The sequence below is a fragment of the Onychostoma macrolepis genome, chromosome 03, assembly GCF_012432095.1.
Source record: "Onychostoma macrolepis isolate SWU-2019 chromosome 03, ASM1243209v1, whole genome shotgun sequence".
NCBI classification, from domain to species: Eukaryota; Metazoa; Chordata; class Actinopteri; order Cypriniformes; family Cyprinidae; genus Onychostoma; species Onychostoma macrolepis.
The window spans coordinates 55,791,743-55,808,009 of record NC_081157.1 but is presented as its reverse complement, the minus strand read 5'-3'; the positions used below and the strand labels follow the sequence as shown (position 1 = coordinate 55,808,009).

At 39.0% G+C, this 16,267-nt stretch overlaps 2 protein-coding genes across 3 annotated transcripts; one reads left to right on the top strand and one right to left on the bottom strand.

Annotated features, from left to right (window-relative positions):
• Positions 1–4,298: 4,298 nt before the first annotated feature.
• On the bottom strand, positions 4,299–6,717 carry LOC131535852 (butyrophilin-like protein 3). Its single transcript, XM_058768358.1, is given in 6 exon segments — positions 4,299–4,306; positions 4,749–4,854; positions 5,074–5,348; positions 5,803–5,949; positions 5,952–6,155; positions 6,660–6,717. Coding segments are annotated over 6 exon segments (798 nt in total).
• A 3,366-nt stretch (positions 6,718–10,083) lies between these two features.
• Positions 10,084–16,017, top strand: LOC131537281 (uncharacterized). 2 transcript variants are annotated; one of them, XR_009270242.1, is made up of 3 exons: positions 10,084–10,193; positions 10,295–10,368; positions 15,413–16,017. XR_009270242.1 is itself a non-coding variant. In XM_058770581.1 (3 exons), the coding sequence occupies exons 2-3, from the start codon at positions 13,245–13,247 to the stop codon at positions 15,441–15,443; spliced, it is 807 nt and encodes a 268-aa protein (XP_058626564.1). In that variant the 5' UTR covers positions 12,787–12,921; positions 13,113–13,244; the 3' UTR covers positions 15,444–16,010. The 2 variants fall into 2 exon arrangements, 1 of the variants encoding a protein (XP_058626564.1); XM_058770581.1 differs by lacking the exons at positions 10,084–10,193; positions 10,295–10,368 and adding exons at positions 12,787–12,921; positions 13,113–14,020 and having other exon boundaries at positions 15,413–16,010.
• Positions 16,018–16,267: the final 250 nt, after the last annotated feature.

The window sequence follows — 16,267 nt, the reverse complement described above, 5'->3', positions numbered from 1 at the left end:
TGGATGGGTTAATTGCAGAGCACAAACTCCGAGCATGGGTCACCATACTTGGCCGTATGTCACGTCAATTTTAAAGTGAAAAAAAGTAATGCACTAGGTTATTTGTTTCTTCCTTATATTTGTTCTATTGTTGTTTTTTGCATCTGTTCTTATTTTTAATAACAAAGATAAAATAAAACAATGTCTATATTGTGATTATTGATATATTTATTAATATTAAGGAAGGAAGTGGAGGAAACAATGCAACATTGCTTGGTGATTTTGCTTTGGAACCTTCAGAAAACTTTAACTTGATTTTTCTCAGAAATCAAGCATAGCGTTAGTTCTGGCAGGTCACGTTAGTCACGCTCGCATCAGCTGACTCTCAGCTGATCCCCATCTACCCATAGGAATACGACACCTATCTAAGCATCCATATATAAGGTCCGTCAGTATTATCAGCAGTTTTCGCATTGCTCAATAGCTAATTACCCTCCTCCATCCCCAACTCCTCCTCTGTCAGTCAGGTTTCAGCCTTCTGATTCTCATTTGAATCAGAATAATTCTAAAACGTGTACATAAATTACTGAACTTTAAGGATATCTGCAATACATTTGTTGGTTCTGTTCTGTTTACCCTGGGGAGTTATCGCTGCTCTCCCTGCTCTCATCCATGCTAGGCTGCATGGATGCACAGGGAGCCAATCCAAACTGTATGCTAATTGTCAATCATCTTTGACAACAGTGGTCCTGACAGAAGTTACTTTGCTGACTTTGTCGACTTTATACAGGTGTAGCTCAGTCATTTTTCATCAGATTCCAACAAATAATATATCATTTTGAAAAACTAAAAAATGTTTAAAAAACTACTCATTGTGACTAATTTTTTCACACACAGGTCACATACTGTTACTGTGAACAGAACTGATGTAAAAAGATTGGAATTGCTATTGGAGAAGCAATATGAGAATGATTTCAATGGGAACATGTTTGAAGACAAAGAAAAAATGTCTAGAGAAGATGTTAAATTCATGGAGATTATGAAAGAGTCTGTAAACCTCAAAGAAGGACGCTACAGTTTGAAACTGCCATTCAAAAGCAAGGATGTTACTATGCCTAACAATCTCTCCATTGCCAAGCAGCGCCTCCTTGGAATAAGGAAAAAAAATTCAAAAAGGAACAAGAAATTCCAGCAGGAATACAGACTTCATCAATAATATGGTTAACCAGGGATATGCTGAAAAAGTGCCAAAGCTTGAGCGACATGATATTAAGGTTTGGTACGTTCCGCATCATGGAGTGTACCACCCCCGTAAAGGCAAGTTGCGGGTTGTTTTTGACTGTGGAGCAGAATTCAAGGGAACTTCTTTATACTATCAGTTGTTGCAAGGCCCTAACCTCACTTGCTCAGTGATTGGAGTTCTTTTAAGGTTTAGGCAGGAACCAGTTGCCTTCATGACTGATGTTCGGGCAATGTTTTATCAAGTTAGAGTGACTGATGAGGATAAAGACTTCCTTGGTTTCCTGTGGCGGCCTGATGGTGACGTAACACCAGATATCATTGAACTTTGAATGACTGTTCATTTAGTTTCATCACCCAGCTGTGCATGCTTTGCTCCAAGGAAGACTGCAGAAGATAATCAACACAGTATTGATTTAGAGGTAATTTGCCACTGTCTACAAGAATTTCTATATGGATGATTGTCTAAAGAGCCAACCATCAGAGGAGGAAGCAATCCGGATGGCCAAAGATCTGGCTGCTCTCTGTCACAAAGGTGGTTTCCATCTGACACAATGGATCAGCAACAGCCGTGAGGTTTTGCAATCCATTCCAGCACAAGACCGATCCAAAAATATCACTGAGCTTAACTTGGACCGAGATCACCTGCCGGTAAAAAGGGCTCTAGGACTCCAGTGGTGTGTGCAGACAGACACATTCAACTTCAAGACTGTCTGCAAAGAGCGAATGCACAGTAGACGTGGGATTTTTTCAGTGATCAGCTCAATCTATGATCCTTTGGGATACCTGACACCACTGATACTTCCAGTCAGGCTTATTCTACAGGAGTTCTGCAGGACAAATTATAGCTGGGATGATGAGATTACACCAGTTCAAGACCAACAGTGGATCAAACGGGTTACCAATCTGGATCATCTGAGTGCCTTTGCAGTTGATCGATGTTTGAAGCCACATGGCTTTGGACAACCTGTTCAAAGTCAACTACACCACTTTTGAGATGCCAGTGAAAAGGGATATGGCTCTGTGACTTCTCTTAGATTACAGAATAGTCATAACAACACTCATGTATCCTTTCTTCTTGGTAATTCTAGAGTGACACCTCGTAAACCAGTCACCATTCCTCGACTAGAGCTAACTGCCACTGTTTTAGCTGTTCGCATTGATAAAATGCTTAAGTTTTTTTTCATGTTTTTGGACTGATAGCACAACTTCAGATGACCTCTTGGCAGCAGAAAAAGCCATCATTCAATTCTGTCAACGAGAGAAATTCAGCATGGAAATGGCTTCATTAGAATCTGGGAAATGTAAAAATCAGAAGGGATGGTACTATTTATAAGCTAAACCCCATTCTTGAAGATGGACTGTTGAGAGTTGGTGGCCGGCTATGCAAGATCGCAATGCCGGAAGACGTAAAGCATCCTGTAATTCTCTCCAAAGATCAGCATATTTCAAAGCTTATCCTTAAGCACATCCATAAACAGATTGGTCATGGTGGAAGGAACCATATTCTTTCTAAATTAAGAAGAAAGTACTGGATCACCCACGACAATGCAGCTGCCAGGAGAATCCTTTCGAGTTGTGTCTTTTGCAGGCGACAGAAAGCAAAATTAGGTGAGCAACTGATGGCTGACTTACCTGAAGAAAGGTTGACGGTAGATCTACCTCCATTTACCAATATAGGAGGGGATTACTTCGGTCCGATTGAAGTAAAAAGAGGCCGCTCTCTCGTGAAACGTTATGGTGTCATTTTTTAGGCAGTAGAGCAGTCCATTTGGAGGTTGCTTATTCTCTAGACACTGACTTCTGCATTAATGCATTGCACAGGTTCATATGTAGAAGAGGACAAGTGTCACATTTAAGATCTGACAATGGAACAAATTGTATTTGACACAAAAGGAGAATTGAGAAAGGGCCGTTGCAGACTTGAATCAAAACATGATGCAGAAAACCTTGGCACACAAAGGCATCAAGTGGAGTTTTAATCCAGCCGCGGTTCCACACGATGGAGGTACATGGGAACGCATCATAAGAATGGCAAGAAAAGTATTGTCTTCAGTTCAATGTCAGCAAACACTGGATGATGAGGATTGCACACCTTTCTGTGTGAAATAGAGGCTATCCTAAATGATCGACCCCTTACCAAAGTGTCTGATGATCCAAACGATTTAGAGCCACTCACTCCCAACCATCTTCTTACAATGAGAAAAACACCAATCCTGCCTCCTGGGCTGTTTGATGAAAAGGACCAGTATGCAAGAAGAAGATGGAGGCAGGTACAATACCTCTCTGACCTCGTTTGGAAGAGGTGGATAAAAGAGTACTTACCTCTATATCAAGAAAGGCAAAAGTGGACCAAGGAAAGACGTAATTTTCAACCAGGTGACATTGTTCTCATTGCAGACACTGTGGCCCCTCGCGATTCTTGGATGCTCGGAAAAGTGCTGGAAATGTTCCCAGATCAAAAGGGTTTAGTTATAATAATTTAATAATAATAGTTTGTAATAACAAGACCAGTCTTTTAATAGAAACGTAAGACAATAATGTTGGAGAACTCATGAATGCATAAAATAGAATTGCTTGCTTATTTATTTTGTTGGGTTATTTATTGAAAAAAAGGTGTTGAAGATATTGAATATTAAGATGAATGATTTTAGTATTTTGATGTATTTGTTTTTGTAACTCATGGCTCTTATGTAAATACAGTATGTTAATTGAATTGTTTATTTTCTCCCAGTCATAAACAATTAGGGGCTGGTGTGTAGGAGCCATTTTTGGTTGTAATTTTATTTCACACCACTAGAGGGTGCATAATGTATTTATGCTCTCAAGTCAACTCAGAGGTGTGCACCGAAGAAGGTCAAACAAACTTTTTTGACCATGATGGACAAACATGAGGAAAAAATTAAACCAAGATTAAACCGTTTTGCTCCTATAGTGTGTGGTGTGATATTTAGGATTCATTTTAATGATTAGTATTATTAGTATTATGAAAGTATTATTACTCATTTATAAATCACTCAATGGTCTAGGATTTCAATACATTGCAGAAATGCTCACTGAATATAAACCTAACAGATCACTCAGATCACTAGGATCAAGAAACACCAAGGGTTCACTCAAAACAAGGGCAGTCTGCTTTTAGCTATTATGCCGCCCGCAGTAGGATTCAGCTTCCAGAAGAGATCAGATGTGCTAAAACATTAGCCATATTTAAATATAGACTTAACACATCTGTTGAGCTGTGCATTTACTGAATAAGCACTGAGCTACATCCAAATGATTGCACTGTATTTTATGTATCCTCATTTTTTATTATTATTCTCAGATGTTTACTTCATTTTAAATATTTTCTTTAATCATTTTAAAATTTTTATTATTTGCTTTTATTGTGATTATTTGTATGATCATTTTAATCCTTTTATGTAAAGCACTTTGAATTATCATTGTGTATGAAATGTGCTGTATAAAATCTTATTAAAATTAACCCCATACTGCCTTAATTGCAAAAGAAAAACAAACAAGCATTTTACCTTTGTTTTTATGAGCAAACACAGCTATCAGTATTCCAGCAATCACACCGAGCACAACAAAAACTGAAATCACGGTGACTGATGTCCTCCAAGAATTAAACATGTTCCTGTAACACAAAACAGCAATTAAGCTCATTGTGCAAATCAAATTATTTTGATGAGATGATTAAAAATAATGTTCAGTTCTGAATGGTACATAGACAGTAAAATGTTTTAGCTTAACTTAACTTAATAAACTAAGCTGATAATAATTAAATCCTTTTACTGCATCAAATATACCACGAGAAGATGACAAAACATTACAGTAATAAAAGTGTCAGTAGTTACTTGTGGTGATTATCAGTGTCTCCAGCATGTGATGCTTCAGTCTGAATCTGCAGTGAATCTTGCTGTCTCTCTCATATACAGTTACGGTGTGTTTCACACTGAATCCATCTGTGTTTCTGTGTTTCTCTGTTGTTTCTGAACTCAAACGGACTCCTTCACTGTTCAGCCACTCAAGATCAGGTTCAGGATACCAACCTCCAGATTCACACTGTAGATGAAGCCCTCCTGAATGATCAAACCCATCTACAGTGATCACCGGAGGACGCCCTACAGCTACAGATAAACAAGAAGGATGTTCTGTTGTTGTTCTGACTTTAAGTTATTTAGAGCATGTTAAGGCTGGAATACACCACACAACTTTTGCCCTGATTTACAGTCCGAACACTGACGCTAGCTGCTGACAGTCAGAGCCAGTCTGAAGATTAGAGTTGACAGATTTCATAGAAAATCAAAATTCAGACTTTGATTCCATCCAGTCGGAGGATATCAGATATGTTTGATATTTTCAGCCGATTTTAGAACTCATATTGTTTTCATTTATTACACGCCTCCTAGCAACAAGGTGCATGTTTCTGCGTGAGTTTCTTGTGATCCTCAGTCATTCAGTGTATGATGGACAGCTTTCTTTTTGACTCTTTACAATGTCGATAAGTGTATGATGTCAATCTGATTCAGATTTGAAGTTGTGTAGTGTATTCCAGACTTTAGTTTTGAATGGTTTTCTCACCTTCAACACTGACATTAACAGTGGCGTCATCAGACCAGGATCTGGACTGAATAAAACACTTATAAAGTCCTTCATCAGAGACTCGGACTGATGAGAGTTTGAGTGATGCATCTCCTCTCTGTAGTTCTTGATGGATCAGTTCTGTTCTCCTCTGTAGGACTGAATCTGATCTGTGTTTTTATCTACATGATCCTCATAGAGATGCACTAGTTGTGAGTCTCTCAGATCAAGTCTAAACCACTCCACTCTCATGTCCACAACACTGATGCTGGGTTTGACTGAACAGGGCAGAATCACATCTTCACCAGCTACAGCAAGCACAGGACCTGCAGCTTCCACGACTTCATACTGCTCTGTAGAAGAGAAAGAAAGGTCTAATTAAAAGTGAACCTCCTGTCAGTTGAACTGTCACCCTTCAGCAGGGCAAGGGCTACAGCGTTCCCATGTAAAGCAGTAACTGTCCTTCTCCACACAGCTCTGCATCTGAACATGTCTGCTTAAAAACACTGATTGTGTGCATTTTCTCTGTTTTATTAAATATTATTGCATGGCTCTTTGTAAATTCTAAGTTTATTCTAATTAGTCAATGCTTCTGAACAATGAGAGTTGTCTATGACAATGTTAAATAACTGACCATTCATCCAGGAGACCTACAGTTTCTGTTCTCGGTTAATAAAATAAGTAGCCATGCAATAAATGGCATAATGTGACATTATGTAATGTAATATTACAGTGAGTCAGTCATTATCACATAAACTATGAATTAAACTATAATTAGACCTATGAATATAGTTCAGCTGGACGATGAATCGACATGAACACACACTTCAGCTCTTTATATGGGTGTGAATAATTACCTGATCTTGAATCTGTAATTCCACTAATAATCAGCAAAGTCAAACAAATGAGCTTCATCTCTAAAGGACACAGATGCTAAAATGAAAGAAGAAGAAAAAAGTATAATAAACAGTCATCTCGTGTGCTAACATGCATGTGTTGGCTCTGAATACTTGCACATTTACACTTATGGGATGAATACAACAATTTACATACAGATCTAGAGTCAGTTGGTTAAATTAGTCCAGACAAAGCAGGACCAAATGTACAATGTGTATCTACATGTAGTATTATTTGACTTGATCCTTTTTTAAGTGTTTATATAGTTTAGTATCACTTAAAGACCTACCAGTTAAACGCATCTGATCTCAAGTCACACTCACGATAGACACACAGTTGTTCAGGTAAATGTGTTTCTCGACTTACCTTCGACTGAACATTGATGCGTTCACAAGAGTCTCTGAATAAATTATTGATATGATTATTAACTAAAAGTTGATACGCCAGTACGTAAAGATCAAAAAGAGATTATTCCTGTCTCAGTTTTACTTTCATTTAACTAAACGATCCACCTGAAGACTCGCCCTCCACAACACTATCTGATCATAATCCAGCTGCTGGAATCATTCTCTGTTTACAGAAGCGTGTCTTATTCTGGCTTTGATTGCAGGACTTGTAGTTTATAACTGATCTTTGCGGAGCGCTGTGACTTTGTTTAGCAACGATTTAAAGGACGCTAATAGATTTCTCCTCTCTCTGTCTTAAATTGCTATGTAGCCTAGAATTTGTGGATCCACACAAGACAGACTTATAACAGTCAGTTTTATTGACAGTGAATCACAGTCTATTTACAGTCCACCAAAGTGATATCCGTAGAAATAGACAAAAATAGGGAAAAGGAAGGAATATTTACAAAAAAACAAACAAAAAATTATATATATATATATATATACTATATTGCCAAATGTATTGGGTCACCCCCTTCTAATGAACAGGTTTGACTACTTTAGTAATGTCCATGAATACAAATCTTAATGTTTAAGCATATAATGATATTCTAGGGAATTGTGTGCTTCTAATTTTAAAGCAACAGTTTGGACAGGACCCTTTTCTATTCTAACATGACAATGCCTCTGTGTATAAGGCAAGGTTCAAAAAGACATGATTGATTGAGTCAGTGTGGAAGAACTTGAGTGGTCTGCAGAAAGCCGAGTCCTAATCCAAGCTGAACACCTCTGGTGTGATTTTAAATGCAGATCTTGAGCCAAAAACTCATCACTAAACACCAATACATATACTATATGGACAGACGTATTGGGACGCCCCCTTCTTTAGAACAGAAAAAGCACTTCCAAAACTGTGGCAACGAAGATGGAAACATAATTCATGTATTTAAAATTGTATTTCCATCTCTGTTGCAACAGTTTTGGAAGTGTCTAAATGACTGAACCCATATCTGCATTTAAAGTCACACCAGAGGTGTTCAGCTTGGATTAGGACTTGGCTTTCTGCAGACCAGTCAAGTTCTTCCACACTGACTCAATCAATCATTTATTTTTGAACCTTGCCGTATACACAGAGGCATTGTCATGTTAGAATAGAAAAGGGTCCTGTCCAAACTGTTGCTTTAAAATTAGGAGCAAACGATTCCCTAGAATATCATTATATGCTTAAACATTAAGATTTGTACTCATGGAAATCACTAAAGTAGTCAAATCTGTTCATTAGAAGGGGTGACCCAATACTTTTGGTAATATAGTATATATATATATATATATATATATATATATAAACACACACACACACACACACAACACAGCACTTTGCTGTTAAACCCTTACACAAAAGGTACTACACACAATACATTTGCAAAGGTTGCCTCCAACTACAAGCCACCCGAACAGATATGCAGGTTTGTCTTTAATCCGGATGCCCGCCCACATGGACTCTACTATGTATTCCCAAGGGTGAGTACTAACACGATGCACTTACATAAACAACAATATACATATCAATCATATAATTTTCAGTATTATAACAGATATACATGACCATAAATATTCATCATATTGCACAATATGTGTTTTATTCATTGTCATTCCAGTTATCTTGGGTTTTGTATTCCCAACTCTCCCCAAAACAAGCAACATTTAGGACGGTCCAGTAGGTGCAACGTGTGAATTCAGTGACTTCTGGCTTTCTAGCGGTTAAGGCAAGAAGGATACGTATGGTGCTACTGGGCAAGCGCACATCAATACAGCGTAATTTTTGTCAAACTGTACAACAATAATTACTATTTTTAATAATTACAGTATGATGAATGACGCCAAGTTGACCGATTCAAGATGGATGGCGCATCTACATGCCTGGAGCGGTCGAATAGGGCGCCTATATATGTCTATGGCCACAACCCTTTCTAGCCCGCTACCAGAGCAGTGTTGCCAGGACGTACGATAATTATCGTATTTTTATGATAATTTTGACCTCTGTACGATCAGTAATGAAAAAATCCCAAAATGTACGATAATTTCAGAATTTTGTGACACTTCAAATGATGGTAGTTGTAGGCATAGGGCTTCTATACTCACATGAAATCGGCTCATTACAGACACTCGTGCACACCTCATCCCAGCCAACATGTCCACATGGGATTTATCTGGGCTATATGGGCGTCAACTGGGCATGGGTTCAGAGTGGGCTCTTTGATGGGCTGAATGTGGGCCCCAGCTTGATAAAACTGTGGGCCCCAGTTAGGTTGCCCATTATTGTTTATTTGTGGGTCCATATGGGCCACATTTGGGCTATATTACAGTTAGCTGGTTTCCGTGTTATCTGGTGACCAACTTCCTGGTTCAGGTCTCCGCTCCAGATGTGATGGAACGACTGCAGCAGATTCACCGATTCTGAAAGCACAAGCTGACGTGATATTAAACTGTCTAATAAACGCACACTTGCTCATTACATGATTTTGGTATTCTTGTAAAGATTACAACCCAGACAGCAGTTGACTCTGTGCCGGATCCGTTTCAAACCGGCAAATCCAGATTACAGTCACATCCGTTTCAGTGCTGTAACACGGATCCAGCCCGGTCCGGTTTCAGTGGGCGGAACTACTGTCAAGCAGATCCGGGCGCGTCCGAACGGCGTGTTCAGAACAGAAGACGTCAAAGATATTTGCTTAGATCAAAGCAATAAATTGTATTTTGAAGTAAATTAAAATAGAAAACCATTATTTTAAATTGTAATACTTCTAAATATTACATTTTTTTTCTGTATTTTTGATCAAATAAATGCTGGCTTGATTAGCATTTTTGCGGAAAGAGTAAAAAATGTGTTGTAATATACTGTTTCAATATCTTAGAGAAACCAATTTAAGTGGAAGGATATAGTTTTTTTAAACAATGCTTACACACAACATTCTGGTCCACACTCACCAGATGGTGGCGGTAATGCACCAAAAAGTTGTTTGCCAACCGCCAATAAACCTTAATAGAAGAAGAAGACATCAAGAAGATCGAGGCAGACGGACTGCACGCTGTTAAAACTTCACCGAGGTATGTCACACCGTGTTATCACACTGTTCTACTAACAAATTAATTTCTTATTATGTTGTGTACTCGATAACTTAAAGGTTTGGTGTTTTATTGCTCCTTAGATCGGTGTTGGACCGGCGAACACTTAGGCCTATGTTATCAGAGGACTTGCTAACATGAAGAAAACGGTCCAGAGGTCTGTAATTATCGTAATTAACTAATTTTAACTTAATTACTTAATTTAAACTATAGTAATTTTGACTGCTTCCATTAAAATGTAATGTTTAAGATTGCTGCCTGTCATGGTGGGCTAGCAGTGTTAATGTTTAAGTCGGAGAAGGCGATTAGTCACCAGAAGAGACAGACGGCAGTGCGTAAGTGTTTTAATACTCATTCTTAGCTCTGTTGTTTAAATTAATTCCTTGTTGCTAGGAAAGAATAGTTCGTTTCCTACCTATTTCTATTCTGCTTTTTCGTTGTGGTTTATATTTTTGATTGCACTTATTGATCATTATAATAACTGCCCTTTAGCTTAAACTCCTTTCCTGCACTTAAGTGCGAAGTGTTAGTTTCGATTTGAGCCATTGCCCTGCGATTGGCTGGTGGTTGTGCTAATTAAAAGCGACCACAGCTTTTTTTCACTCTAGACTGTGTATTTGTTTGAGGTGTGTGCGCTGCTGCGGAAGCGTTCAGCCGTCGTGTTCAGCCTCCTCGTGTGAAGACCGAGGAGTGTAAAGACTCATGACTTTTTCCTGTGCGACTTGAACCGAGCAACGACACCGAGCTACACACTTAAGTATCTTTTTCCTTCCTCACTCTGCTCTCCTATCCTCTTTCCTTCTACCTCTATCATGTGTCTCCAAAACATTCCGGTTCTCTCTCAGCCACGCTCTAACATCACTCGCAGACGGCAACGTAATACTGCTAACCTACGCCCTATCTCTACATCTTCCACTACACCTCTGGCTTTCTCTGTGGGTCTCTGGAATTGTCAGTCAGCCGTCAACAAAGCTGACTTCATTTCTGCCTTTTCTTTAAAATCCACTCTCAGCATCTTGGGCTTGACTGAGACCTGGATTCGTCCAGAAGACTCAGCAACCCCAGCTGCTCTCTCTACTAATTTCTCTTTCTCTCATACTTCGTCAAGTTGGTCGGGTGGGGGTACTGGCCTGCTCGTTTCACACAATTGGAAATACTCAACCCGCTCTACCCTTTGCAATTACAACTCATTTGAATGTCATGCCATTACTGTATCAGCTCGATAAAACTCCAGATTGTGGTAATCTACCGTCCCCTGGACAAATTCTAGCCACCTTCCTAGAGGAGCTGGACGGGTTGTTGTCCTCTTTTGTGGAGGATTGCATTCCACTCTTAGTCTTTGGTGATTTCAACATTCACCTAGACAAGCCTTATGCTACAGACTTCCACTCGCTACTAGCTTCATTTGATCTCAATCGCCTTACCACTACTAGCATGCACAAATCAGGCAACCAACTTGATTTAATTTACACACACAATTGTACTGCAGATAACATTCTGGTACAACCGCTACATATCTCGGACCATTTCTTCATTACATTTACACTACATTTTGCTACCCGTGTGCCACCAACCCCTACCGGTTACTTTTAGACTAAACCTGCGCTCCCTTTCTCCTTCCCATCTTTCCTCTGTAGTATCCTCCTCTCTTCCCTCACCTACCCATTTCTCATATCTGGATGTGAATGCAGCTACTGACACTTTATGCTCTACCTTAACCTCTTGTCTAGACGACATTTGTCCTCTCTCCTCTAGGTCAGCACGGACTGCCCCTTCTAACCCCTGGTTATCTGATGTTCTTCGTGAACATCGGACTAAACTCAGAGCGGCAGAGAAAATGGCACAAATCAAACAACCCGTCGGACCTGAGTAGGTATCAGTCTCTGCTCTCATCTTCTCTGCTGATGTCCACACTGCCAAATCCTCACATTTCCACAACAAGATCGACAGCGCTCCAGACATGCGTAATCTCTTCAGAACATTTAATTCTCTCTTCTGTCCCCTCCACCACCTCCCACCACTTCTATTACAGCTGATGACTTTGCTACTTTTTTACAGACAAAACTAGATCGATCAGTGATCAGTTCTCATCTCCACGCACACAGGACCCCCAACCAACCACTTCCACTGCTAAACCTCCCATTTTCTCCTTCTGTCCCCTGACGGAGGCTGAAGTATCCAAACTTCTCCTCTCCAACCATCCTACAACATGTCCTCTTGACCCAATCCCCTCGCACCTTCTGCAAGCAATCTCTCCCACGCTCTTACCGACACTCACACACATCATCAACACATCCCTCCTCACAGGCATCTTCCCCACTGCGTTCAAGCAGGCTCGGGTAACCCCACTGCTCAAAAAACCTACATTAAACACTTCTCTTATAGAAAACTATAGACCTGTCTCTCTCCTTCCATTCATAGCGAAAACACTTGAACGTGTTGTCTTCAACCAGGTCTCATTGTTTCTTTCACAGAACAACAAACTGGACGCTAAACAGTCAGGTTTCAGGAGGGGCCATTCAACTGAGACTGCGCTTCTCTCGGTCACTGAAGCCCTGCGGTGCAAAAGCCCATTCCAAATCATCAGTCCTCATTCTGCTGGATCTATCTGCCGCGTTTGACACTGTCAATCATCAGATACTCCTCTCCACTCTCTCATCACTGGGCATCGCTGGAATTCCACTTCGCTGGTTTGAATCCTATCTCACTGGTAGGTCTTTCAGGGTGGCCTGGGGAGGGGAGGTATCCAAAGCACATACACTGGGGTTCCTCAGGGATCGGTTCTTGGACCCCTCCTCTTCTCCACATACACTACATCACTGGGTCCCATCATACAGGCACATGGATTCTCCTACCACTGCTATGCTGATGACACACAGCTCTATCTCTCTTTTCAACCAGATGATCCAACGGTAGCTGCAAGGATCTCAGGTTGCCTGTCAGACATCTCGGCATGGATGAAAGAACATCACCTCCAGCTCAACCTGGCAAAGACTGAGCTTCTTGTCTTTCCTGCCGCTCCAACTCTACAGCATGACATCACGATCAACAATTACCCCATCAACTTCGGTCAGAAATCTTGGTGTAATCTTTGATGACCAGCTGACCTTCAAAGACCACATTGCAAAGACTGCTCGATCTTGCAGGTTTGCACTACACAACATCAGAAAGATCAGGCCCTTTCTGACGGAGCATGCTGCACAACTTCTTGTCCAGGCCCTTGTCATTTCTAGGCTGGACTACTGCAATGCTCTTCTGGCTGGACTTCCATCAAACACAGTCAAACCTCTACAAATGATTCAAAATGCGGCGGCACGACTGGTCTTCAAGGAACCCAAAAGAGCCCATGTTACACCTCTCTTTATCTCATTGCATTGGCTACCAATCGCAGCTCGCATCAAGTTCAAGACACTGATGCTTGCTCATAGAACAACCACAGGCTCAGCACCCGCCTACATGCACTCACTATTAAGAATCTACATCCCCTCCAGAAGTCTGAGATCTGCTAGTGAGCGACGCCTCGTGGTACCATCACAAAGAGGCTCAAAATCACTCTCCAGAACATTCTCGTTCACCATTCCTGGCTGGTGGAATGATCTTCCCACCCATATTCGGAGTACTGGATCCCTGTCAATCTTCAAGCAACAGCTGAAAACTCATCTCTTTCGACACTACTTGACTTTCTCCTTACTTATTCCTTCCCTTGCTAGCTTGTACTTATTTAAACAATGCCTGAGACTTGGTATTACAAGCACTTCCTTTGTCGAATTGCCTCTTCAAGATGAATCGCTTCATGTGTTCCCCAAATTGTAAGTCGCTTTGGATAAAAGCGTCTGCAAAATGACTAAATGTAAATGTAAATGTAAGTACTAACCCTCAAGGCTGCATGCATTTATTTGATCAAAAATAAAATTAAAAAAGTAATATTGTGAAATATCATTTGAATATATTTTAAAATGTAATTTATTCCTGTGAATTTTCAGCATCATTACTGCAGTCTTCAGTGCACGATCGTTCAGAAATCATTCTAACTTGCTGATTTAGTGCTGGATTTATATTGGTGCTCAGTTATCAGTAATGATTCTTATTATTATTATTAGATGTAAAAAAAAAAAAAAAAATTTTTGCTGCTTAACATTTTCTGGAAACATTTTATGATTCTTTGATGAATAGACAGTTCAAAAGAACATCATTTATTTGAAATATATATTTTTGCTTCATTATAAATTTTTTTACTTTTATCAATTTAATGCCTATTTGCTAAATAAAAACAGTCATTTCTATTAAATAACACACACCAAACATGTGAATGGTTGTATATCATGGTTTCTGCATATATTAAGGAGCATAACTGTTTTTCAACTGATAATAATCAGAAATGTTTCTTGAGCAGCAAATAATAATATTAGAATGATTTCTGAAGGATCATGTGACACTGAAGACGAGTGATGATGCTAAAAATACAGCTTTGATCACAGGAATAAATTACGTTTTACAATATATTCATAAAAAAACATTTTAACTGATAATTACTTTTAAAATTGTAATTAAAATATAATTTATTTCTGTGATGGCAAAGCTGAATAAATAAATGCTTTTCTTTTTAACTTTTTATTCATCAATAAATCCTGAAAAAACTATCACAGATTCCCAAAAAATTAAGCAGCACAACTGTTTCCAACATCGATAACAACGGAGTATCAAATTAGTATATTATAATGATTTCTGAAGGATCATGTGGCACTGAAGACGAGTAATGATGCTGAAAATTCAGCTTTGATCACAGAAATAAATTATATTTTGAAGTGTATTAAAATAGAAAACCATTTTATTTAATTTCATTATTTTTAATACTTCACAATATTTTTTTTTTCTGTATTTTTGATCAAATAAATGCTGGCTTGATGAGCATAAGAGACTTGTTTCAAGAACATTAAAAACAATAATGTGTCCAAACTTTTGACGAGCCCGGTCCCCTTGAATAAGCAGGCAGAACGCTTTCAAGCACACTGAATGATAGAAACAGAGGGGCACTGAGGAGATATACATGTATTACATTATATTGTTTGGTATGGTTTTTATTTATAAAATCTTTGCCAAAATATGCTTTTATTTCTGTTAACGGTATGCTCCATGTTAATTGGGTAAATGAACTGAGAAATTGTCCAGCAACACTATATAACGATCTGTTTCAATTTCAGGTTCCACCTGAGAGCCGGGACTGTCGAATAGTAAGGTGAGTCCATTTTTTTTGTTTGTTTGTTTTTTTAGTTTTCAGTGGAGTTTGAGTTATTCAAGCTATTTGAATGCCACAATTTATAATTGAGTATTGATAACAATGAGTGCCTGATAATGTTACAACTTGTGCTGTTCAAAACATACTGTTTGTTGGGGCCGATTGAGGCTTGCAGCTTTCTGGAGAAATGCTCCTTCAAATAACTTCACACTCATCCTGAACAAAATACCTGTTATGACAGTCATAGTCATCTAGCAATGCTATATAGTCTGTGTGTCATTTGGGTACAAACCCTTTTTCATCTCAAGTCGGTGATTAAAGGAAGTGTGTATGACACTGATGTCACATGCACTAATTTCCACAGTGGAGCATGTTAATAAACTGTGACTCTTATGTGTAAGGCTTAAACATTGCCTTCCTTGCTTTGTAATACTAAATGAAACAAATACATTCATAACATATCTGTGTAATATGCAATTAGTTGTGTATTTTTTAATATATAAAACAGGTGGCACAGGTTCTCCTTGCTTTTCTTCTGTTATATCAGTTATTATACTTCACACCTATGGACAGTAAGCAGAATGAACATTATCTTTGTTACACACAAAGCAGGACAAAATTACTCGATTACAGGAAAATTAAAAATGCTAACCATGGATAACATTGATGATGTGGAAAAGAACTGGAAGTGAAAAATGCTTACTGATGCTCCAGAAGGAAACACGATACATTATGGGGTGAAAACTTTTAAACAGAATGAAGGTGTACATTTTTCTTATTTTGCCTAAATATTTTTTCATTTAGTACTGCCCTTCAGAAG